Source organism: Rana temporaria, chromosome 1 (genome assembly GCF_905171775.1).
Source record: "Rana temporaria chromosome 1, aRanTem1.1, whole genome shotgun sequence".
NCBI lineage: Eukaryota > Metazoa > Chordata > Amphibia > Anura > Ranidae > Rana > Rana temporaria.
Genome location: NC_053489.1, coordinates 485950112 through 485970945, shown reverse-complemented (window position 1 = coordinate 485970945; position 20834 = coordinate 485950112). Strand labels below are relative to the sequence as shown.

The 20834-nt window shown below is 45.6% G+C and overlaps 1 protein-coding gene across 2 annotated transcripts in view; it reads left to right on the top strand.

Annotated features, from left to right (window-relative positions):
* The window catches only part of LOC120918466 (bifunctional heparan sulfate N-deacetylase/N-sulfotransferase 4-like), a 494123-nt gene that overhangs the window by 220737 nt on the left and 252552 nt on the right, over positions 1-20834 (top strand). For both annotated transcript variants that reach the window (XR_005744379.1, XM_040330064.1), the window contains exon 4: positions 3572-3726. Coding sequence is in view for 1 of the 2 variants with exons in the window: in XM_040330064.1 (XP_040185998.1) it covers positions 3572-3726 (155 nt within the window). In the remaining variant the exon portion in view is untranslated. The remainder of the gene's footprint in view (positions 1-3571; positions 3727-20834) is intronic.

The window sequence follows — 20834 nt, the reverse complement described above, 5'->3', positions numbered from 1 at the left end:
TGGTACCTCTACTATTACTTCCTGGGAAAGTAGATGATTTAATGCCGACATTAATGCGGCTCCCTTCTCCGGATCGTTTGGAATCCTCGACTCCTGGAAATGAGGAGGAGGAAACTTTAGGAAATCTAATTTGTAGCCCGTGGCCACGGAAGACCGTACCCACTCGTCGGGAATGCTGGCTTCCCAAACCTCTGAAAAGAGTCGCAGCCTTCCCCCCACCTTCGTGGGTGGGGGCGCCCCTTCATAAGGTCGGCTTGGGGGCTGGTTTTGCTGGTTTGCGAAACCACTGCTTTCTGCCTCTAGCAGCCTGTCCTTGCGACTTGCTGTTGAAGCCGAAGTTTGCTTTCGCAGGAGGCCGTCGATACTGTTTGGCATTAGAGGGCCCCTGCCCAGGGGAGTACTGTCGTTTAAACGCAGGCCCCTGAAACTTCTTTTTAGTTGGCAAGAGAGTACTTTTGCCGTTTGAAATGGTCTGAATGTATTTATCTAGGTCTTCTCCGAAGAGTCGACCTCCATGGAAGGGGAACCCTACCAGGAGCTTCTTGCATGGGGGCTCGGCCTCCCAGCTCTTTAACCATAAGAGTCTTCTCATATGGATAAGGGATAACGATAAACGTGACGCTTGCTGGATAGAATCCCTAATTGCGTCTACCGTAAAACATATGGCCCTAGGGACATCCGAAAATTCTTCTGCCTGCTGGGCAGGAATAAGTTTAAGCATCTGCTTAATTTGATCCGATAATGCTTGAGCAACCCCAATCGCAGCCACAGCTGGCTGTACTACTGCCCCTGCAGTAGTGAAGGAGTTCTTAAGTAGTGCTTCCAAGCGTTTATCAACTGGATCCTTAAACACCTGTATGTTTTCTACAGGGCATGTTAACGATTTGTTAACACATGAGATGGCTGCGTCCACTGCAGGAGTAGCCCATTTCTTGGAAAATTTATCCTCCATAGGATATAGGGCAGAGAATCTTTTAGGTGGTAAGAAGATCTTATCTGGCTTGTTCCAATCTTGGAACAAAACTCCCTCTAGTAGAGGATGGATCGGAAACACTGCATTGCTTTGAGGCGCCCTCAGTGAGCCCAAAGCTGAAACCGTCGATACCTGGAGATCTGGTACTGGCAAGTTGAATGCACTATGGACCAAGTCCGTTAAGGCTTGAATCCACCAGCTCTCCCCTTGGGAGACTGCTCCAGATTCCTCTGTATCCGGATCTTCGATCCCTGAACCCACTTGGTCCTTGTCCAAGAGGTCGTCCAATTCCCCTGAGGAAAGGACCTCCTCTTCTGAGGGTCCGCGCTCGGGCGACGGAGATCTAATCCGTTTACTGCCCCGCATAGCTGTGGCTATCATTTTTCCCATTCTTTTCTCCATCTCTTTTAAAGAGGTGAGTAATACTTCGTCCGTGACTATCTTAGGGTTGGACTGACCCGCGCCAGCTCCAGCCCCAGATCCCGATGGCCCCAAGGCTCCTTCTGGGGAAAGCAGCGGCATAACTTTGTCCGAGACCTCAGACTCTCTGGGGGAATCCCCACCTCTTGTACCCTCTGACCCGGATGCCATGGTACAATACCGAGGTACACCTGCTAGCTTATTGGTACTTGGAACTATAAATAGTTAATTGCCCAAACACCTGTTTGGGGGATAAAAAAATGCTTCCTCTCCCCTAGATGACTTTTTTTTTTTCTATCTTTTTTCGTTTTTTGTTTCAAATCCAGGAAAGAAAAAGCATTCTGTCCCCCTGAGTAGTATTGCAAAGAAAAACTATGAGATGGAAAAGAAACAGCCTATTTCTAGGCTTGAAAACAGTCTTCTGAAGACTGCAATATCCTTTCTGGCCACTGTGTGTCCTCGGCGCCCCGTGCTGCCGCTCTGGTCTTTTTCTCCTCAGTTCCAATGTTAGAATGAGCTGTTGGAACGAAAAAGGAAGGGCCGCCCCTTCCTTAAGCCACTGACCCGCCCTTCCCCCCTCAGCTAAACGGCGCGAATTGCGCCTATAACACAGGGGGGGGGGTTGGGGGGAAGGGAGCCTCTCTGCTCCATCCTGGAACCACGAGGAGGTCAGCGTTTTGCCTGCTTTGCAGGCTCTGAGGAGGAAGACTGATGGAGCATCGCCTGGAGGCTTGCAGGTAAGCACAGCTCTCTGACACACACATACACATTATATCATACAGGCCCCACTCAATGCTTTTCCAACACTACAAGGGAGGTCACTTCTTATGGGGAATAATACACATAGAGCCATCCTATCATTAAGATATGTGACTAGTTTGCCAGATGCAGCGCATAACTTTAGGCATGTCCCCTGTGACCCCCCAGAAAAAACCTGCTAAGAACCAAGTTCCGCAAGTTTTCCCCTCACTTACCTGCTCCATGCCGCAGGACTTTGCCAAGCAAGAGGCCCAATCTTCCCCCATCTCCGTGGGGATGTCTAGACCTTCAGGCCCTGGGTTCCTATGAAGGATCCACTGTCCTGGGCCCATATAGCACCCTGGCAACAGAAACATTAGGCCCCCAAAGGTTTCTAAGTTCTGGGCCCAGGGTCCAGCTCTCTAAAAAGAAAGCATTATGGGCTATACCCCAAGGGTTTGGGGCCCGGTTACTGACCACTTTAGCGCTGAGGCCTTTGGACAGAACCGGTTAGCTCACCTAATCCCAAGGATGCGGAGGCAAGCTAAACCATGACCAACACCTAAGACACTGGCGTAAAAACTGAGGTACTCCTCCTATGGGAGGGGGTTATATAGGGAGGGGCATTTCCTGTTTGAGATTGCCAGTGTCCATCACCTGAAGGTACTCCATATAACCCATATAGTAATGAATGCCGCTCTGTGTCCCGTGATGTAACGATAAAGAAAACCGCGCAAAAACGCGGTAGTGTGCGTTTAGATTTTTACAGTGACATTTGTTTTATTTTATTTTAAATATGTTTTACTTACTATTTAGTTAGGACTTGCTAGTTCATTTCTTAAAAAAAAACAAAAACCCTGGTGATCTTTGATCTTTTTCATGTTGTTTCAGGTAGATCTCCACCTCTTAAAAGTTGCCTACCCCTGCTCCAGGGTAGGCAAAAGATTTTGGAGAAACTCTCCACATGACACACCTCTCCAATTATTCTGAATTACCCTCTCAATATGTAAATAAAGATCTGCAATAACTATTTAGCCAATTGGAGTGTCTTGGCACAGTGGGAGTATCAGGGTGTGTAATATAAGTGGTAGTACTGGGGGGAGTGGTGCAGGACAACCTTTGCACCAGGACTCACAAGCTTCAAACTACACCTCTGAATGAAAATATGCATCATGCTTAAGCAAATGGACTTATTTATTTAGTATGTGCTAATTCTATGGTTCTTTAATTTAAAAAGTGCAATAGTTCACTCTCTCAGGCCCTTCTAACACGTCTAAAACATGGAAACATGGTGACATGAAAAATAGAACATTGTGCAGAAGCTTTGATATGCAGCATCAATTATATATAATTTATGAAGATAAAAATGTATTTAGATAGTTTAAACGTGATAACAATAAATTAATCTGGGATTTTTTTTTTTTTTTTTTTTTATTGAAGGTACTATTGAGGAAGATAAAGGAGATGATCTTTTATTGGCATCAGTGAATGAGTTTTGGTGGTTTCCTCATATGTGGAGTCACATGCAGCCTCATCTTTTTCATAATGAGTCTTCTTTGGCAGAACAAATGATTCTAAACAAAGAATTTGCACAGGTACATGGTAATGTCATTTCTCATGCTTAGCTGTTATGTGTTTATCCTGTTAAAGACCTCACATATTACCTATGCATTAATACAGACATCCTACAACATTTGGTTTCTTCAGAAAAAATATGAAATCTATCACATAAATAGTAAAGAAAATTATACTGTATATACAAATCAAAGTCCAACTATTGGTAATAACAGTGCTCAATCCCAGTGATGTTTGGATAACATTCCTTCAGCAGGCAGACTAGTGCCATGTTGTCTCAAAAATATTCTAATTGCACACCTTCCTGGAAAATGGCCGATAAGAAAGGAGGGTGCTGAAGCGATTACCAGTTGAAAACCGGAAAGGCAATCATGCAAACATATTCGCCAGCACACCGAGGATCATTTAGAAAAACGTCCAGAAATTCTTAAATGCATAGAAACGATCAAAACAGCAATGTTTCAAGGTCGCATAGGACCTCTTCGTCAGACAAATGAATTTCTGGACGTTTTTCTAAATGATCCTCGGTGTGCTGGCGAATATGTTTGCATAGTGCCATGTTGTGTCTGCAATAAATGGCAATCACTCTATGTAAAACCTAATTACCAAGTGTGAAGTGATAGATTTGACCCTTTTGTCATATATTGATTATGTGGTCCCTGTGGCCAAAGTATATCCTCCAATGCTCTCTGATATCCTCTCCTCATGGTGAAGTACCGGATGGTTCCAATAGCAAGATTTAGTGGAGTCAGAAGAGAGGAGACATTTCTGGAGCTGGCAGCAGAGGAGGAGCCTGCTTGTCTCTTTTTTTTCCTCCACTAAATCCTGCCACTGGAACCATTGGGTACTTAACCATGAGGAGAGGACATTGGAGAGTGGTCGGAGGATATACCTTGGTCACGGGGACCAAAAAAGCGATATTTGTTTTCAATTTCTTTTTATTGATTTATACAACATTTTCACAGTTCTTCAAATACATTACATTATACATTTATTTCTCCTCTTTCATGTCAGCTAAGGTCCATAATTGTTATATACGGTCTTATCTTTCGTTTCCAATATTTTTTATTGAATTTTACAAAAAAATAAATTTACAAAAAAAAAGGAGATAAAAAAAAAGGGGGAGGGGAAAAAACAAACAATCGCAGTCATAATCTGGAGGACTAAGACACAGATACAAATTATTGCAAATATAAACATAACATTAGCACATCTTATGTATTTGAGTGCTCCTACTAGAACTCTCTCTGAACAGGGATAACTTCAAACCCTGCTCAGGATCGCTGATTTGGAGCACTATCTAGACCCGAGGGGCCAGCAGACAATAACCAACTATAGCTGATTTAGTATCGTAACAATGGGAAGTAACAATAGAAAAACAGAGAAGGAGGAAGAAAGAAAAGAAAGAAAAATAAAAGAAGAGGAAGGAAAAGAAGGAGAGGGAAGAAGAAAGGATGGTGCATCCCTACCTTAACCCAAAAAGGGAAAGCCCTTGCGTTGATGCGGATCAATGTACATTTGTGAGGTAGGTGATCCAGGGATCCCACACCTTGTCAAAAACCTTGACTTTATCGTTCAGAATGGCCGACATCCTCTCGTTCACCATAATCCATGACAGTTTAGATTTCAGAAGATAAAAAGGGACAGTGGGGGTCCTCCAAGACTTAGCAATGGAGATTCTGGCTGCCACAAATATAAAAGCTATCAGTTTTCCCAAGTGCTTTGACGTTCCCTCTACCGAGCGTCCCAGCAGCGCATGCAGAGGCGACTTAACAAGATTAACCTGAGTTAAAGAGTAAATAAAGTTATAAGTGCGTATCCAAAATCATCTCGCCTTTTGGCATGTCCACCAAATGTGGTACATGGTGCCATCCACAGTGCACCCTCTGAAGCACCGCGGGGACGCCCCCGGAGAAAAAGTGGCTATTCGCGCAGGGACCATATACCATTGCATCAGCACTTTATAATTAGCCTCTATTAAAGAGGTATTAATATAAGACCTAGAAGCCCCCTGTACCAGTTTACTCCATTCCGCAATTTCCAATTCCGTGCCAAGATCATGTTCCCACTTTTGCATGTAAACCATCTTTTGGGTGTTGGAAGACAATAAACCATAGATTAATGATATGTGACCGGAGTGTTTGTCAAAGGTTTTGCAAAGTTGTTCCATAGCCGTAGATGTAGAGAGGTCAGAAGTACGATTCAAAGTCTCTAGAAAGTGAGCAATTTGAGCGTATCGAAAATATTCAGAATTCGGAAGGCCATACTTCTCCTGTAGAACCGATTTTGACAAAGCTCCCTTGTGATCGCATAGATCCGCTATCCTCAATAGGCCCTTATTGATCCACCAAGAGAAGTCCTGGGGTCGGAGACCCGGGGTGAACAGGGGATTATGGAACAAGGACGCCATCGGAGTGTTTGGCGATATAAACCTGTATGTTTTTGCTAGGCGATCTCAGGGAAAACGACAGAGACGGATATAGCACAGATGGTCTATCCCGTCCCCTCAGCCACATCAGGTGACTGATCTCTCTATCTGGGTTCAGAGAGGACTCCAACCCCATCCAGAGTGGCCTGGATCGACCCGTATGAAATCGGATCAACTGGGCCAACTGAGCTGAGTGGTAATATTTAAGGAGGTCCGGCATGCCCAAACCTCCGCCCAATTTAGGGGTGTACAATGTTTTCCTGTTCACCCTAGGCCTTCTATGATCCCATATATAGTCAATCAGTTTGGCTTGGAACTTCTTGAGGTCCATACCTACTATAGCTATTGGGAGAGTCCTAAATAAATACAACACCTTTGGTAAAATGGTCATCTTGACCGAATACAGCCTACCGACCACGACGGGGGTTTGTTTGACCACCTTTGAAGGTCTTCCAACAACTTGCGAAACAAAGGGGGATAGTTCTTCTTATATAATGTAGTAAGAGTGGGAGTTAAATAAATGCCCAAGTAAGGAAGAGCCTCCTCTTGCCAACTAAAGGAGTATCTTCCACGCAGAGCTCAAACTATGTGGGGCTGTAAGGAGACGGCAAGAGCCTGAGATTTAGAGTGGTTTACCCGCAGACCAGTAAACGTCGCAAAATTTCCCAGTACTATATTCAGAGTTGGCAATGAGGTAACCGGAGAGGAGAGGAGCAACAATATATTGTCCGCGAACAGCGCACATTTGTGCTCCCGCCCTCCACAGCGAACACCCAATATATCAGGATGTGTTCTAATCTTGGTTGCCAAGGGCTCCAAAGCCAGGATGAACAACACGGGAGACAAAGGGCAGCCTTGTCGGGTGCCTCCATTTATGTAAGTATCCCAAGATTTGTAGCCCTTGACCAGCAAGTTAGCAGTAGGGGCGCTGTATATCGTTTGGAGTGTCGTCAGGAAATTTGACCCAAACCCATATCTCTCTAGTATAAAAAAAAGGTAATCCCAGGACAATGAATCAAACGCTTTTTGCAGGTCTAACGAGAGCAGCAAAGCTCCCCTCTGCCCTCCACCATCCCAACCCAAATTTAAAGCAGATATGATGTCAATAATTCTTCTAGTCTGATCTGGGGCCTGTCTGTGGGGTACAAATCCCACCTAGTCAGGATGAATATATTGTGCTAGAAACGAGTTCACCCGGGTAGCCAGTATTTTTGTCAGTAATTTAAGGTCGACATTGATCAGCGAAATCGGGCGGTAGTTTGCACAATCGCTATGGTCCTTATTAGGCTTAGGGATGACATGTATAAATGTCCTATTCCCATGCGGAGGGAGGGGGGAACCTTTTCGCAATCCATTAAAGAGGGCACATAGATGTGGGGCTAGGATTTCAGTATATTTACGGTAATAGTGTCCAGTGAACCCGTCCGGGCCCGGCGATTTAGAAGGGTTCAGGGACTTAATGGCTGCCACAATTTCCTCCGTTGTGACTTCTGCCTCCATCAATTCCACATGATCGCTTGACAACTTGGGGATGGGTATATTACTCAAAATTGCCTCTGCCTGGGTCTTGCTAAAGTCTCCCGAGGATTCATACAGTTGAGAATAAAATGTGGAGAATTCCTAGAGTATCTTGTGGGGATTCTGGGTAACTTGGCCATTCTTCAATCTCAATTTAGGAAGAGCGGGATTAAACGGCCTAGGGGTTAGTTTTCTCGCCAACAATTTATTCGGTTTATCACACAAAGAGTAGAATCTATGGCGCGACCACCTAAGATATTTCTCCGCCTTTGTAGTAAGACTCAAATTCAGAGCTGTACGCGCATCATCAATTTGGGTTCTAAAATCAAGGTGCGGGTTAGATTTCTGTTCATTTGCAAAAGTTAAAACTAAACTGTTAGCAATAGCTAAATGCACAAAACATTTATCATTTCTCTTAGCTACTTTTTGATCCAGGCATGTTGCAGACTGCATAGCCAAATTTGTGACTTCCTTTTTATCCACTGCAGTTAAGTAAATATAACCAACCTTCTCCAAGCTGGCTGATTTTATAGTGGTGTCATGACCACCGTGATGAGATTATCATACTGCCCCCTGTTTTCTTACCATCAGCAGGCTCCAAGTGTTAGCTTTCCAAAATGATGCAGTCCAAGAAATACTGATTAACCTATACTCCTAGCAGGGCTCTGCTGTTAGTGGATAACTGGATAACTAACAAATATATAAATATGCTTGGTGTACAATAACAGTACAATGGTAAATGTGCTGACAAATTCCTCTTTAACAAAGTCCAACAGTGTAAAAAGAAGTCCACAAGTAAATAGTCTCAACATTTTCACCATCACATGATTCCTTCAAAAATGATAAATCTTCACTACAAAGTGCCTTCCAACACTCACTCATTATTAGTATTATTATTATTATTATTATTATTATTATTATTATTATACAGAATGTATATAGCGCAGACAGTTAACGCAGTGCTTTACAGCTTGAGGGTAGACAGTACAAATACAATACACTTTAATACAGTAGGGGGCAGAGGGCACTCTCAGTTTTCAGAGATCGTCTGAAAGTAAACAAAGTAGGAGATAGTCGGACAGATTAGGGTCAAGCATTCCAGAGGACGGGAGAAGCTCAGAGAAGTCCTGAAAGCGAGCATGGGATGTGGTGAGAAGGGAGCTAGAAAGCAAGGAGGTCTTGGGAGGAGAGAAGAGGACAATTTAGTTGGTATTTTGAGACCAGGTTAGAGATGTAGCTGGGGGCCAGGTTGTGGGTGGCTTTGTAAGTTACTTTTAGTATCTTGAATTTTATTCATTGGTTGAGTGGCAGCCAATGGAGGAATTGGCAGAGAGGGGTAGCAGACACAGAGCGGTTTGTAAGGTGGATGAGCCTGGTAGCAGCATTCATGATTGACTCATTCATAATTCATGATTAAGTAAATTTTTCTCTGTTGAACCCCCTTATTAACCCATAGTTTATTCCAATCAGCCCTGATTAACTCCTTTTTCTCTTTCTCCATTCAATTTTTTTTTTCTATTTTATTAACTAATATTTCAACTTTTTTCTGTTTTTGTTTATTTTGTTCATAAATATTTTAATACCTTTTACATATATTTACAGATATAACACTGAAAAAAAGTGCAAAATTTAAAAAAAAAATACTTTACTTAATTTGTAAATAACTTTGCAATGTTTTGTACCACAGTCATAATTTTAGTGTTGTTTTAAAAAGGACAAAGTACAAAATAACATGCACACTTTTTATGTGAACTAACACTATTTATTCATACATTAGCACTGCTCAAAAAAGAAAAAGTGCTTCATTAAGTTTGATTGTCTAAGGCAGTGTTTCTCAACTCCAGTCCTCAGGGCGCACCAACAGGTCATGTTTTCAGGATTTCCCTCAGATGAAACTGCTGTGGTAATTACTAAGGCAGTGAAACTGATCAAATCACCTGTGCAAAATAATGGAAAGCCTGAAAACAAGACCTGTTGGTGCGCCTTGAGGACTGGAGTTGAGAAACACTGGTCTAAGGCCTCGTACACACGACCGAGTTTCTCGGCAAAAAACAGCAAGAAACTTGCTGGGAGATATTTTTTTGCCGAGGAAACCGGTCGTGTGTACATTTTTCGAGAACCTCGACGAGCCAAAAAGAGAGCAAGTTCTCTATTTTCTCGACGGGAGTCTGATTTCGCTTGTCGAGATCCTCGTCGGGCTGGTTTTCAACGAGAAACTTGGACGGCTGTATGCTTAAGAAACCCACGCTTGCTCATAATAAAGTATGAGAGTAAAAGTAGCATTTGTGGGGGGCGTGGTCTGGAGCTGCATGTAGCAGGACGTGCAGAGTGAGAGCTCCGCCGGAGACCTATCCTTTAAACCTGATCCTGGGGGTTTTTCTTCCCTACCACAGCTGCCTGTCGTCCCTGGACAACCTGAACACCCGTGGCCCTTCATGTCTCCTCCTAAACGTTCCGGAGCCCTGGCCAAACTGGCTCAATTTCGGCACGATGGACATGACACAGAGGAGGAAGATGGCGCCGACCAGCCTCGTGCGGAGGAGACCCAGGCCTCGGGGGACACAGCCAGGGTCTTGGAGGCAATTGCCCTATGCCAATCCACCCTTACATCCAGGATCGAGGAGGTGAAGATCGACATCTCCTTGATCCGTCAGGACGTCCAGAAGCTCCGCGAGCGGGTGTCCGAAACGGAGCGCCGGGTCGACCACGTGGAGGAAGGCCTGCATCCCCTTCAAGTCACCACGGAGCAACTCCAGTACCAACTCAATGCCGTCCTTTCTAAGCAGGACGACATGGAGAACCGCCTTAGGAGATGTAATCTCCGCTTCGTGGGCATCCCCGAGAGATCGGAAGGCGCGGACCCCCCCACATACCTGGAGAATCTGCTGGTCAAGTCATTCGGGAGGGAGGCCTTCTCCTCGACATTCGTCGTGGAGCGCGCACATCGCCTCTCTGCAAAGCCCCCTCCGGCCGGGGCCCCGCCGAGGACCTTCATCGCAAAATTCCTCAACTACCGGGACCGCGACGCTATCCTCCGACTTACCCGCGAGAAGGGAAACATCCCCATCGGCAACGTGCAGGTGGCAGTGTATCCGGACTTCTCGGCCGAGGTCCAGAAGAAAAGGGCGCGTTTTACCGAGGTCAAGCGTCAGCTCCGCGCCCGTCACCTCCCTTACGCGATGCTCTTCCCCGCGAGGCTCCGTGTGGTATGTGAGGGCAAAGTCCAATTTTTTGAAGACCCGCAGGCTGTTCTATCCTGGCTGGAGCGCCGTGGATCCCCCGGCTGGGCTCCGGCCTAGCATCTGACTACCCCACTTGCCGCTGACCCCTAACCGACGATGACATCTGTCCCTTGGATGCCCCGCACGCTTCATCATCCTTGCGGAACTGTGAGTAACCCCTCTACATACCTACCTTTCTTCTACCCCTCAGCATGCACAGATGGAGGCCCTGTCCCATCCTTGAGCCGCGGAGTCGGGTGGCACTCACCCTTCCTCTTCACACCGTGAACTGAATGGTGGATCTCGGCCGAGATCCTCGCTGCCTCCCCTGCTATGCCATCAGCGCAACGATCCCATGAGCCCCCGAACCGTGGACACTCAGCGCACCCGATACCCTCCACCGAACCGTGAGTTACCCGTGGCATCCTCCCCCCCTCCCTGTGCATACCTCTTTTTCTTCTATACGACACCCGCCAGACCCTGATGATGAATGTGACTCTGATCCGGGACTCCGAGATGTTGCCTACCCCTCTCCCGATTGCTGAATCTCCCCCCATTCTCCCTTTTGTTTTTGTGGGTCTCGGGCGGCTCTCCTGCACCCGTATCCACAGTGTTTGGATCCCCCCCCTGCACAGTTGTGCGCTCTTCAGTTTGGTCGCCCCCCGGCCCCCCCATCATTATGGCCTCCACGCCATATGAGTGTACAGTTCTCCAATTCATGTTTCCCTGGCCAGCCGCTGCCCACCCACGTTTGGTGATTGGCAGTGAAATGGAGCTGCACTGCTGGTCCAGTGCTCTTGCAGACTGTTCAGCTTTGGCTGCTATGTACATATGTTCTGTTGTTGTTTTTATTATTATTTATCTATCATTTGACCTTATTTTGATGTGTAACCAATGCCGGGACCTTCCCCACGCCCCTGCGGCGCTGGGAATCTCCTGGTTCTTCTATGCTTCGCTGCACTGTGTGACATGCCTGTACGGATACTTATTTTGTGATGTGCTGCCCCCTGGGGGTCCGACTGCTTCCCCCACCCTTCCTAACCCTCCATGGCCTCCCTTAAGATCCTGACCTGGAATGTCCGGGGCCTTGGTGAAAGGGCGAAGCGTACTGCTGTCCTCTCACACCTTAAATCTCTCCGGGCCGACATATCCATCCTGGTTGAGACCCACCTAGTGGGCCAGAAACAGCTGTGTCTTAAAAAACCATGGGTTGGCTGGCTTTACCAAGCTCCGCACACCTCTAGTTCCCGTGGGATCGCGATCCTTATAGCCAAGTCGGTGCAGTTCTGCCTGCACTCTATACAGTCGGACCCCCAGGGCAGATATTTGTTTTTGCATGCAACTGTGGGGGGCCTTGAAATGCTTCTCCTTGCCTTTTACATTCCCCCCCTTTCAATTTACTACGCTTCAGGAGGGGGTGGCCTTCATGGCCCAGCATCCCCAGGTGCCGGCCTTATGGGCCGGCGATTTCAACATGGTAATTTCCCCACCCCTTGACAGACTGAGCCCCACTGCCCCCACTTCCTCGACCCCGGACGTTACCAGATTTGGGAAGTTCCTCATGGACTTCACACTTGTGGATACGTGGCGCCATATGCATAGAACGCAAACAGACTTTTCCTGCTTTACCCCCTCACGCTCGGCTATGTCCCGCATTGACCTTATACTCTCCACTCCTTCTCTTCTCCCCCATCTCCTCGAGGCGGAGATCGGCACCAGAGTGCTCTCAGATCATTCCCCGTGTTGGATTAGGCTCCGACTCCCGACCCCCCCTACTGTCAGAATCTGGAAGCTGAACCCGTTTTGGCTCACGGTCCTACCTGACCTGGACCTCGTCCGGGTCGAGTGGGACCACTTCTTTCGCATAAATGCCGATTCCGCTTCATTTGGCTCCATCTGGGAGACTTTCAAATCGCACGCCCGCCTGATCCTCTCCACACGCATTAATAGACACAAAGCCACCTCCAAGGCACTGCTCCGCCAGGCGGAGGAGTGCCTTGACACCCTCGGACGGGACTTTCAGAGTGACCCATCTGCAGCAAACGCCGCTCGCGTCCGGGTACAGACCAGACTCACGGACCAATTGCACTTTGAGAAAGCCAAACAAGGCATTTTCTTTTGCAAACAACGTGTCTATGAGTTTGGCGAGCGCGCTGGCAAGCTCCTAGCATACCTCGTCCATTTAGAGTACAAGCCCCCGGTGGTGGTCTCGCTCCAGCTGGCCTCCGGGGTCAGGGTCACTGATCCTGACCAGGTGGCCACGGAATTCAGATCCTTCTACTCTGAGCTGTACTCCTCCACTGTCCACCACACCCGCAAAGAACTGGTGACATTCCTGCAGGGCGTCGACTTCCCTACGCTCACGCCTCCGCAGGTGGCCCTACTTGAGGCTCCTGTGACCGAGGAGTGCATTGCAGAGGCCTTGGCATTGCTTCCCACGTCCAAAACACCTGGCTCTGATGGGCTCCCCCTTGAGTTCTATAAGCAGTTCGGCGAGACTCTCATTCCGCGACTTTGCCAGTTGTACACACACATATTTGAAACGGGCTCCCTTCCACCGTCAATGAGCGAGGCTCTGATTGTTCTTATCCCTAAACCGGGCAAAGACCCCTTGTTCCCCGAATCATATAGGCCCATATCCCTCCTCCAACTCGACGTCAAAATTCTGGCCAAGATCCTAGCCCTACGTCTCAATAAGGTTATTCTAAGCCTCATACACCCGGACCAATCCTGGTTTATGCCGGGTAAAAACACGGCCTTCAACCTCAGGCGGCTGCATATGAACCTTCAGGCGCGCCACTCGGCGGTCGGCTCCAGGGTGGTTGTCAGCTTGGACGCCGCCAAGGCGTTCGATTCCGTCGAGTGGACCTACCTGTGGGAATGTCTCTACAGATTTGGGTTCGGTCCCAAGTTTGTTAAGTGGCTCCAACTCCTATACCAGTCCCCTTCGGCACGCATCCAAGTGAACGGTCGGATCTCGGCTCCTTTTTCCCTATCCCGTGGTACGCGGCAGGGGTGCCCTATATCCCCCCTGCTCTATGCCCTGGCCGTGGAACCCCTCGCTATTGCCCTTAGAGCCCACACCGACATTAAGGGTCTCCGGTGCGGTCAGATGACCGAGGTGGTCAGCCTTTACGCTGACGACATGCTCCTTTATCTCGAGGATGCGGGGCCCTCGCTCCGGACAGCTCTTCAGGTTATCACGGACTTCGGGTCATACTCGGGACTCCGGATAAACTGGACCAAATCCCAAATTCTCCCTTTAGACATCGACGCCCCCACAGCAGACCAGGCTTCCCTCCCCCTTGTTAGAGCCAGCACTATAAAATACCTTGGCATCACGGTCTCAAGATCCCTCTTTGACTACGTTGCTCTTAACGTGGAGCCTCTATTTGCGCTGCTAAAACTAAAGACACAGGTATGGTCCCGCCTCCCCCTCGGGGTGATGGGTCGCATTAACTTGATCAAGATGATCCTTCTCCCCAAACTGCTCTACGTCCTCTGGCAGGCCCCTCTATACCTCCCCCCACGCATATTCAAAGCCATGGAGGCCATCCTCAACACATTTGTCTGGGGCTCCTCCCGCCACAAGTTGTCCTGGCGGGTCCTGAAGTGCCCGACCGACCTGGGTGGCGCTGCGCTCCCGGACCTCCTCCTTTACTACATCTCCTCTCAGCTCTCACACTTCTTTCACTATAATCGCTCTGACAGAGACCGTTACTCCACTCTAGTATGTTCGCATGCCCCTGGCCCCCTGTTTCACCCCTTTCAGCTTCTCTTCCGCGGCCCACGCGCCCCCCCCTCCTGCGCGAATGACACTGGGCACATGCTCTATCACCATTGTAAAATGTGGCAGCTTGCCCTGCGTATAGCCGAGGCCCCCTCCCCCCACTCACACACGCCACTCTGGGACAATCCCCTCCTGCCCGAACTTGCTTCTGTCCCTGACCACGGCCTGTGGATTAACAGGGGTGTTATCTACCTGTCACAGGTCGTGGCTCGCGGTTCAGTCAAGTCCTTTCAGTCCCTCAAAAACAAATTTGCGCTACCCAACCATATGTTCTTTCGCTTCCTTCAACTCCGACATGCACTCACTGCACAACTTGACGGTCCTATACCTGCTCTCGAGGTCCCTCTCCTGGTTGACATTGTATTGGGGTCGGACCACAAGAAACTTATATCCCAAATTTATGTGTACCTCCTTCAGCCAGCCGCGACCGCCACGTCCTACCGATTGAAAGTCCGCTGGGAACCCGATCTTGGTGCGGTGACCGACGCAGACTGGGGGGAGGCCCTTGCCAACTGTAAGACTGTTTCCCCTAAGCTATCCGACCGCCTCACTCACTTATTCATCATCCACAGATCATACCTGACGCCGTACCGCATCTCTAAGTTCAGACGTGACCATGACCCTAATTGCCCTAGCTGCGGCCACCCTGACGCATCCTTTTTTCATTTACTCTGGGCCTGCCCACCCATACAGGGGTTCTGGACTCAGGTGGTCCGGTTCCTCCATGATCGCATGGGCTCCCCTGTGTCACTTTGCCCCCGTCAGTGCATACTGGGGCTCCTCTCACTCCCCGAAAGCGAAAAGTACCTCAACATATTTTTGCAGGAAACATTGTTCCTTGCCAGAATGCAGGTCGCCAGGAGGTGGATGAGAGGGGCGCCACCCACCCTACAGCAATGGATTAGGGCTGTCAATGCTACCCTCCCCTACAAGAAAGTGATGTACACCCGCAGGGGTTGCCCCAAAAAATATAACAAGATATGGGACAGGTGGCTTGGTGAATCCTCCACCTGTAATGCGACAGACTAAGGCCGTCCCTGACTTCTGGCTGCCCACTCCCCCTGTGCATGCCCTACTCCCCACCCATCCCCTTTTGCTCCACTTACAATATGTACTCTCACGCTTGGTGCTGCCTCTACCGTGCCCTCCCTATCTCCTCTTGCTCGTTACCGCCTACTCCTTACCCCCCCCTTATTTCAAGGTGTGTCTGCCATGCATGTCTTCATGAGTGTCAAATGGTCATTACTTGTACTTGTAGTGCATGTTGCACTTATACCCCGTATGTTCACCCACTTTTATTTTATACTCAATAAAACTCGTTTTGATTCAAAAAAAAAAGTAGCATTTGTAATGGAGATAACAAATTTTTTAAGCTGTAACAAACTGAAAAGTGCAAATCGTCTCTTACCAAACTTTTATTTAACACGCAAACACATGAAATTAGCAAAAGCAGCCCCAAGAGTTTAGCCAGTGGAATCGAACTTCCCCTGCCGTTGTATGTGTTGTATGTCACCGTGTTTGAGAACGAGGAGATTTTGGCTTGACTGTGTGTATGCAAAGCAAGCTTGTCGAGTTCCTCGACAAGCCTAACACGGAAATCGACGAGGAACTTGTTGTGTTTCACCTGTCGAGTTTCTTGGTCGTGTGTACGAGGCCTATGGATTGCAAAAAAAAAATAATTGTTGCAAGTCACTATTCACGAAAAATAAAACCTTGTCTGTCCTTTTATTGGTATCTTAAAGCGATTGTAAAGTTTCAATTATAAAAAAAAAAAAAAAAACATGTCATACTTGCCTCCACTGTGCAGTTCGTTTTGCACAGAGTGGCTCCGAACACTGACTTCTGGGGTTCTTCAGCGGCTCTCGCAGCTCCTCCCTGCATCAGATAACCCCCTAGGAGAAGCGCTTTCCGGGGGGGTTACCATAGCCGCCGAATGTATGACTCGGCCCGACACCTGCGTCGTTGGATTTGATTGACAGCAGCAGGAACCAATGGCTGCACTGCTTTCAGTCTATTCATGCAAGAACTGGGACCCCGTGGAGAGAGGGAAAATGCTGGAAAACACACTCAAATTTACCCTGCACCAATCCCTGCCTGGAGCCAGGAACTATCACAAACCAGCATCACAGGCTCAAACTTTAACAAAGTAACCCTAAGGACTGCTAGCTACAAGTCTGCAGCAAACGAATACAGTGCATTGTATTACAAAAGAACACTACATGGAAACATACAGTTTTAACCCCTTATGTGCTGATTTATCTAATACATTATATGCTGACTTTACATAACACAATAAAAAGGGGCTGCAAGCCAAAATCAATAAAAATACTTTATGGTGTAATAATAAAAGATTATAAAAATGTAAATCAACTCTAAAATCACCCACAAAACAATTAATTATGCATGACTTGATAAAACCAAAATCAGATATCATAATCCATATAAAAATAAATATCAAAGACAATTAATTTAAAACATGTTTCTGCACTTCAGCTCCTCTGTTTATTTTCAGTCTGTTTAACCACTTCAATACCAGGCACTTACACCCCCTCCCCCCCCCATTCCTGCCCAAGACAAAATCTGAGAGGTAGATCTGAAATGAGGGGAAGCTCTGCTGATTTTATTATCCAATCATGTGCAAGCTAAAATGCTGTTTTTTTTTTAATTTTCCTTGCATGTCCCCCTTAGATCTACAGCGAGTGCAATTTCAAGTGCACTTTGCACTTTTAGTTTGCACTTGTAGCGCAAAGTGGATTTGCTTTTAGTAAATAACCCCCAGTGTGTTTTGCATCATTTTAAAAAAAGTGCTCATTTACCTTTTGAATCCTATGCTAATATGGTAGAAGAAGTTTTATTACTATCCTGTGCTTCAATCTGGAAGTTCATTCTGCAGGATTATGCAGAGAGAATTCCATCGGACATTACAGGCTGTGCGCCCCGTGGCCTGCATTTAATGAATGGGACTTAGTGGAGAGATATGTTGACCAAATATTGTTCTAGTATTGCAGAATGTATTTTTGAACTAATTCTAGACCTGAATAAAACATTTTCTGCAAAATAGAAAATTATATACAGATAGAACATGATATAATCTAAATATTATTACTGCCTGTTAGCAGAGGAAAAGATAAAACTTCAGCTGTCCAAAACTAATGCCGCGTACACGCGATCATTTTTCGTCATGAAAAAAAAACGTCATTTAAAATGATCGTGTGTGGGCTTCACATCGTTTTTCGGCTTCTGAAAAACAACAAAATTTTTTTTCGAACATGCTGCATTTTTTAACGTCGTTTTAAAAAATTTAATTTTTCGGGTTGTAAAAAACGATCGTGTGTGGGATAAAACGACGTTTTAAACCTGCGCATGCTCAGAAGCAAGTTATGAGACGGGAGTGCTCTTTCAGGTAAAACTACCATTCATAATGGAGTAAGCACATTCATCACACTGTAACAGACAGAAAAGCGTGAATCGTCTTTTACTAACACGTAATCAGCTAAAAGCAGCCCAAACGTGTTGTACGTCACCGCGCTTTTTTCATCATTTTTTAAAAACGATGGTGTGTGGGCAACGTCGTTTTTAATGATGAAGTTGGAAAAACTTTGTTTTTTTTCATGCCGAAAAATGATCGTGTGTACGCAGCATAATAGTCAGCTAAATGTGCATAGTGAATTAAAAGTTACAATAAGGCTTCATTTCCACTGGCGTTTTTACAGCCACTGTTGTTAGGCTTTTTTACAGCTTAAAAACGCCTGTCCATGTTTATTTTGTAAAAAAAAAAAAAAAAAAAAAAAAAAATTTTTTTTGTGAGCTGCAGCTTTAAAAATGCCGCGGTCGCGTTTTTGAGCGTTTTTGAGCGTTTTTGCGCGTTTTTGAGCGTTTTTGAGTGTTTTTTAACGTCTGGCGTTTTTACAGCTCTACTCTGGAGCTTCAGAACGCCCTGGTCCCGCGTTTTTTTTACAGCTCAAAAACGTCTATGCCACTTGAAGCTCAAAAACGCCTATGTGGGAATGAAGCCATAGAATAACATGGACAGGCGTTTTTAAGCTGTAAAAAACGCTCAGAAACGTGGCTGTAAAAACGCCAGTGGAAATGAGGCCTAAGAGTTAACAGATAAGACCAGTTTGCATCATCATTTCTTTTGCCATTTCTGTTGCTATTCATAGTAAGAAAACCTTTTGTACTTTAATGTTAATATTCAACTTTCTTTATGACTTTAGAGTAGATATCCATTATTTCTGCACTAATTATAGATGTCTAATGCAATTGCTATTTTCATAACATTAAGGCGATGTAAAAAGCCAGTGCTTGCTGTTTTTCCTTTATTGATAAGAAAGGTGTTATCATGCTGAATAGATGCCACCTATAGCTGCTTTTATTTGGCCTTCTTTAATTGATGAATAGAATATGCCCTACATAAAATGCAAATTATTTAAATTTATATTAATGTAAATTCTGTATAATCCACAAAATCATTATATCTATTTAAAAGCGTACAATGGAATCCTATTGAGCATTTGGTGCATTCATTACCTTTTAAATAACCGTGTTTGAAGTATTGGGCAGGGCTCAAAAGTAATTACAGTGCTTTGCAATTAAATATCTAAAGCTGATTAGAATCCAGAACAATCCCACTTGGTTGTTCTGCATTTCAAATATGTAGTCTAAATTTGAAGGTTATAAATCTTTGAAATTACATTATGAAGCACATTGCTTAAGCCAAGAGTGCTATAAAAATACCTAATCAATTAGGAACTAAATTGTATTCAGCTTTCAGAAAAAGCATTAGTCCCAGGGAGTTCTAATTACTGTACAATAGTAGCAGTGTTTCTTTCTCCAAAGCCACAGTGATGCTTTTTGCCAGGCATCTGTTCTTACACATCACTTTCTTATAGAACTTCTCTTGTTACAGTATGCAAGTGTTATTCCAAGTGCCTATCATACATTGTCAAGACATAATGTAATTTGTATCATACTGTAGAAATCCAAAACACACCAAAATCACCTTAAGTACCTGGTTTGTACTTAAAAGATATGTAAACTCACCACAACATCAACAAGGCCTGGATGTCTATTTACTCATATGCTAACCCTTTCACAAAATACAAAAAGAGTGGTATTTGGTTCAAAACTACACCCAGGTATCTCCTTCATTGCTAAAGCAAATTTCCTAAATGCATAACAAGGAAGTATTGGTATAGCCAAAATGTGTCTCTTTAATAGTTTTAGGTAGAATAGGTAAATGGTAAAAACCCCTATCACTATACTTTTTGCTGAATGTGTACCATTGGGGACATTTTTCTTAATTTCCTGTTTCAGAAATACAACAGGAAGTTACTAGAAATCTCCCAAAGTAAAGGAAATTCCCTCTTTGACAGTTATCCCCAATACAAAGGACAACTACAAGTTTGGCATTCCCCTCACTTTCTTTCTCAGTGGCAATAGTCACCAGCACAAATATGATTGAATCTCCCCTATGTGGATATATACAGCATACAAAATATCATACAAGGTCTAAGGTCTAATCCTTCCTCACTATATGAAAAGCTATTTTTTTATTTTTTACTAGAGATAAACTTGAAATATTGTTGTATAAAGCTCAAACATAACGTTTTAATGCTACCTGTATATTTCACTAAGCTAGGGGAGGTTGGTAGGTATTCGAATGCATTCTCTATAATGCAGATGTTACTATATACTGTAAATATCATAAGTATAATTTGTGCCATGGGAGGGAGCACAAAAGGGTGGGCAAAGTTGAGCTCTATTGACGAGAGCCTGTGACAGCCCTTTAGTTGTATTAGCCCTCTTTACATCAGAATATTACAGCAGCAGGGTTGTGGCAAGGGTGCAAAATGGTGCACGATTTTCACTAACAGAAGAGGAATCAGTACAAAGGACACATCTTATTTGGTTGATAGTTATGTCCCTTGTGCAAATGTTTTCTTTTGTGATTTTGGCTGCACTAAAGAAGCTTCTTCTAAATGTGTCTGTAGACTAATGACCACTGCCTTGCTAAAGAAGCTGAGGGAAAAGGTGATGGACTGGCCAAGCATGTCTCCAGACCTAAACCCTATTGGGCATCTGTGGGGCATCCTCAAATGGAATTTAGAGGAGCACAAGGTCTCAACATCCATCAGCTTCATGATGTCATCATGAAGGAGTGGAAGAGGG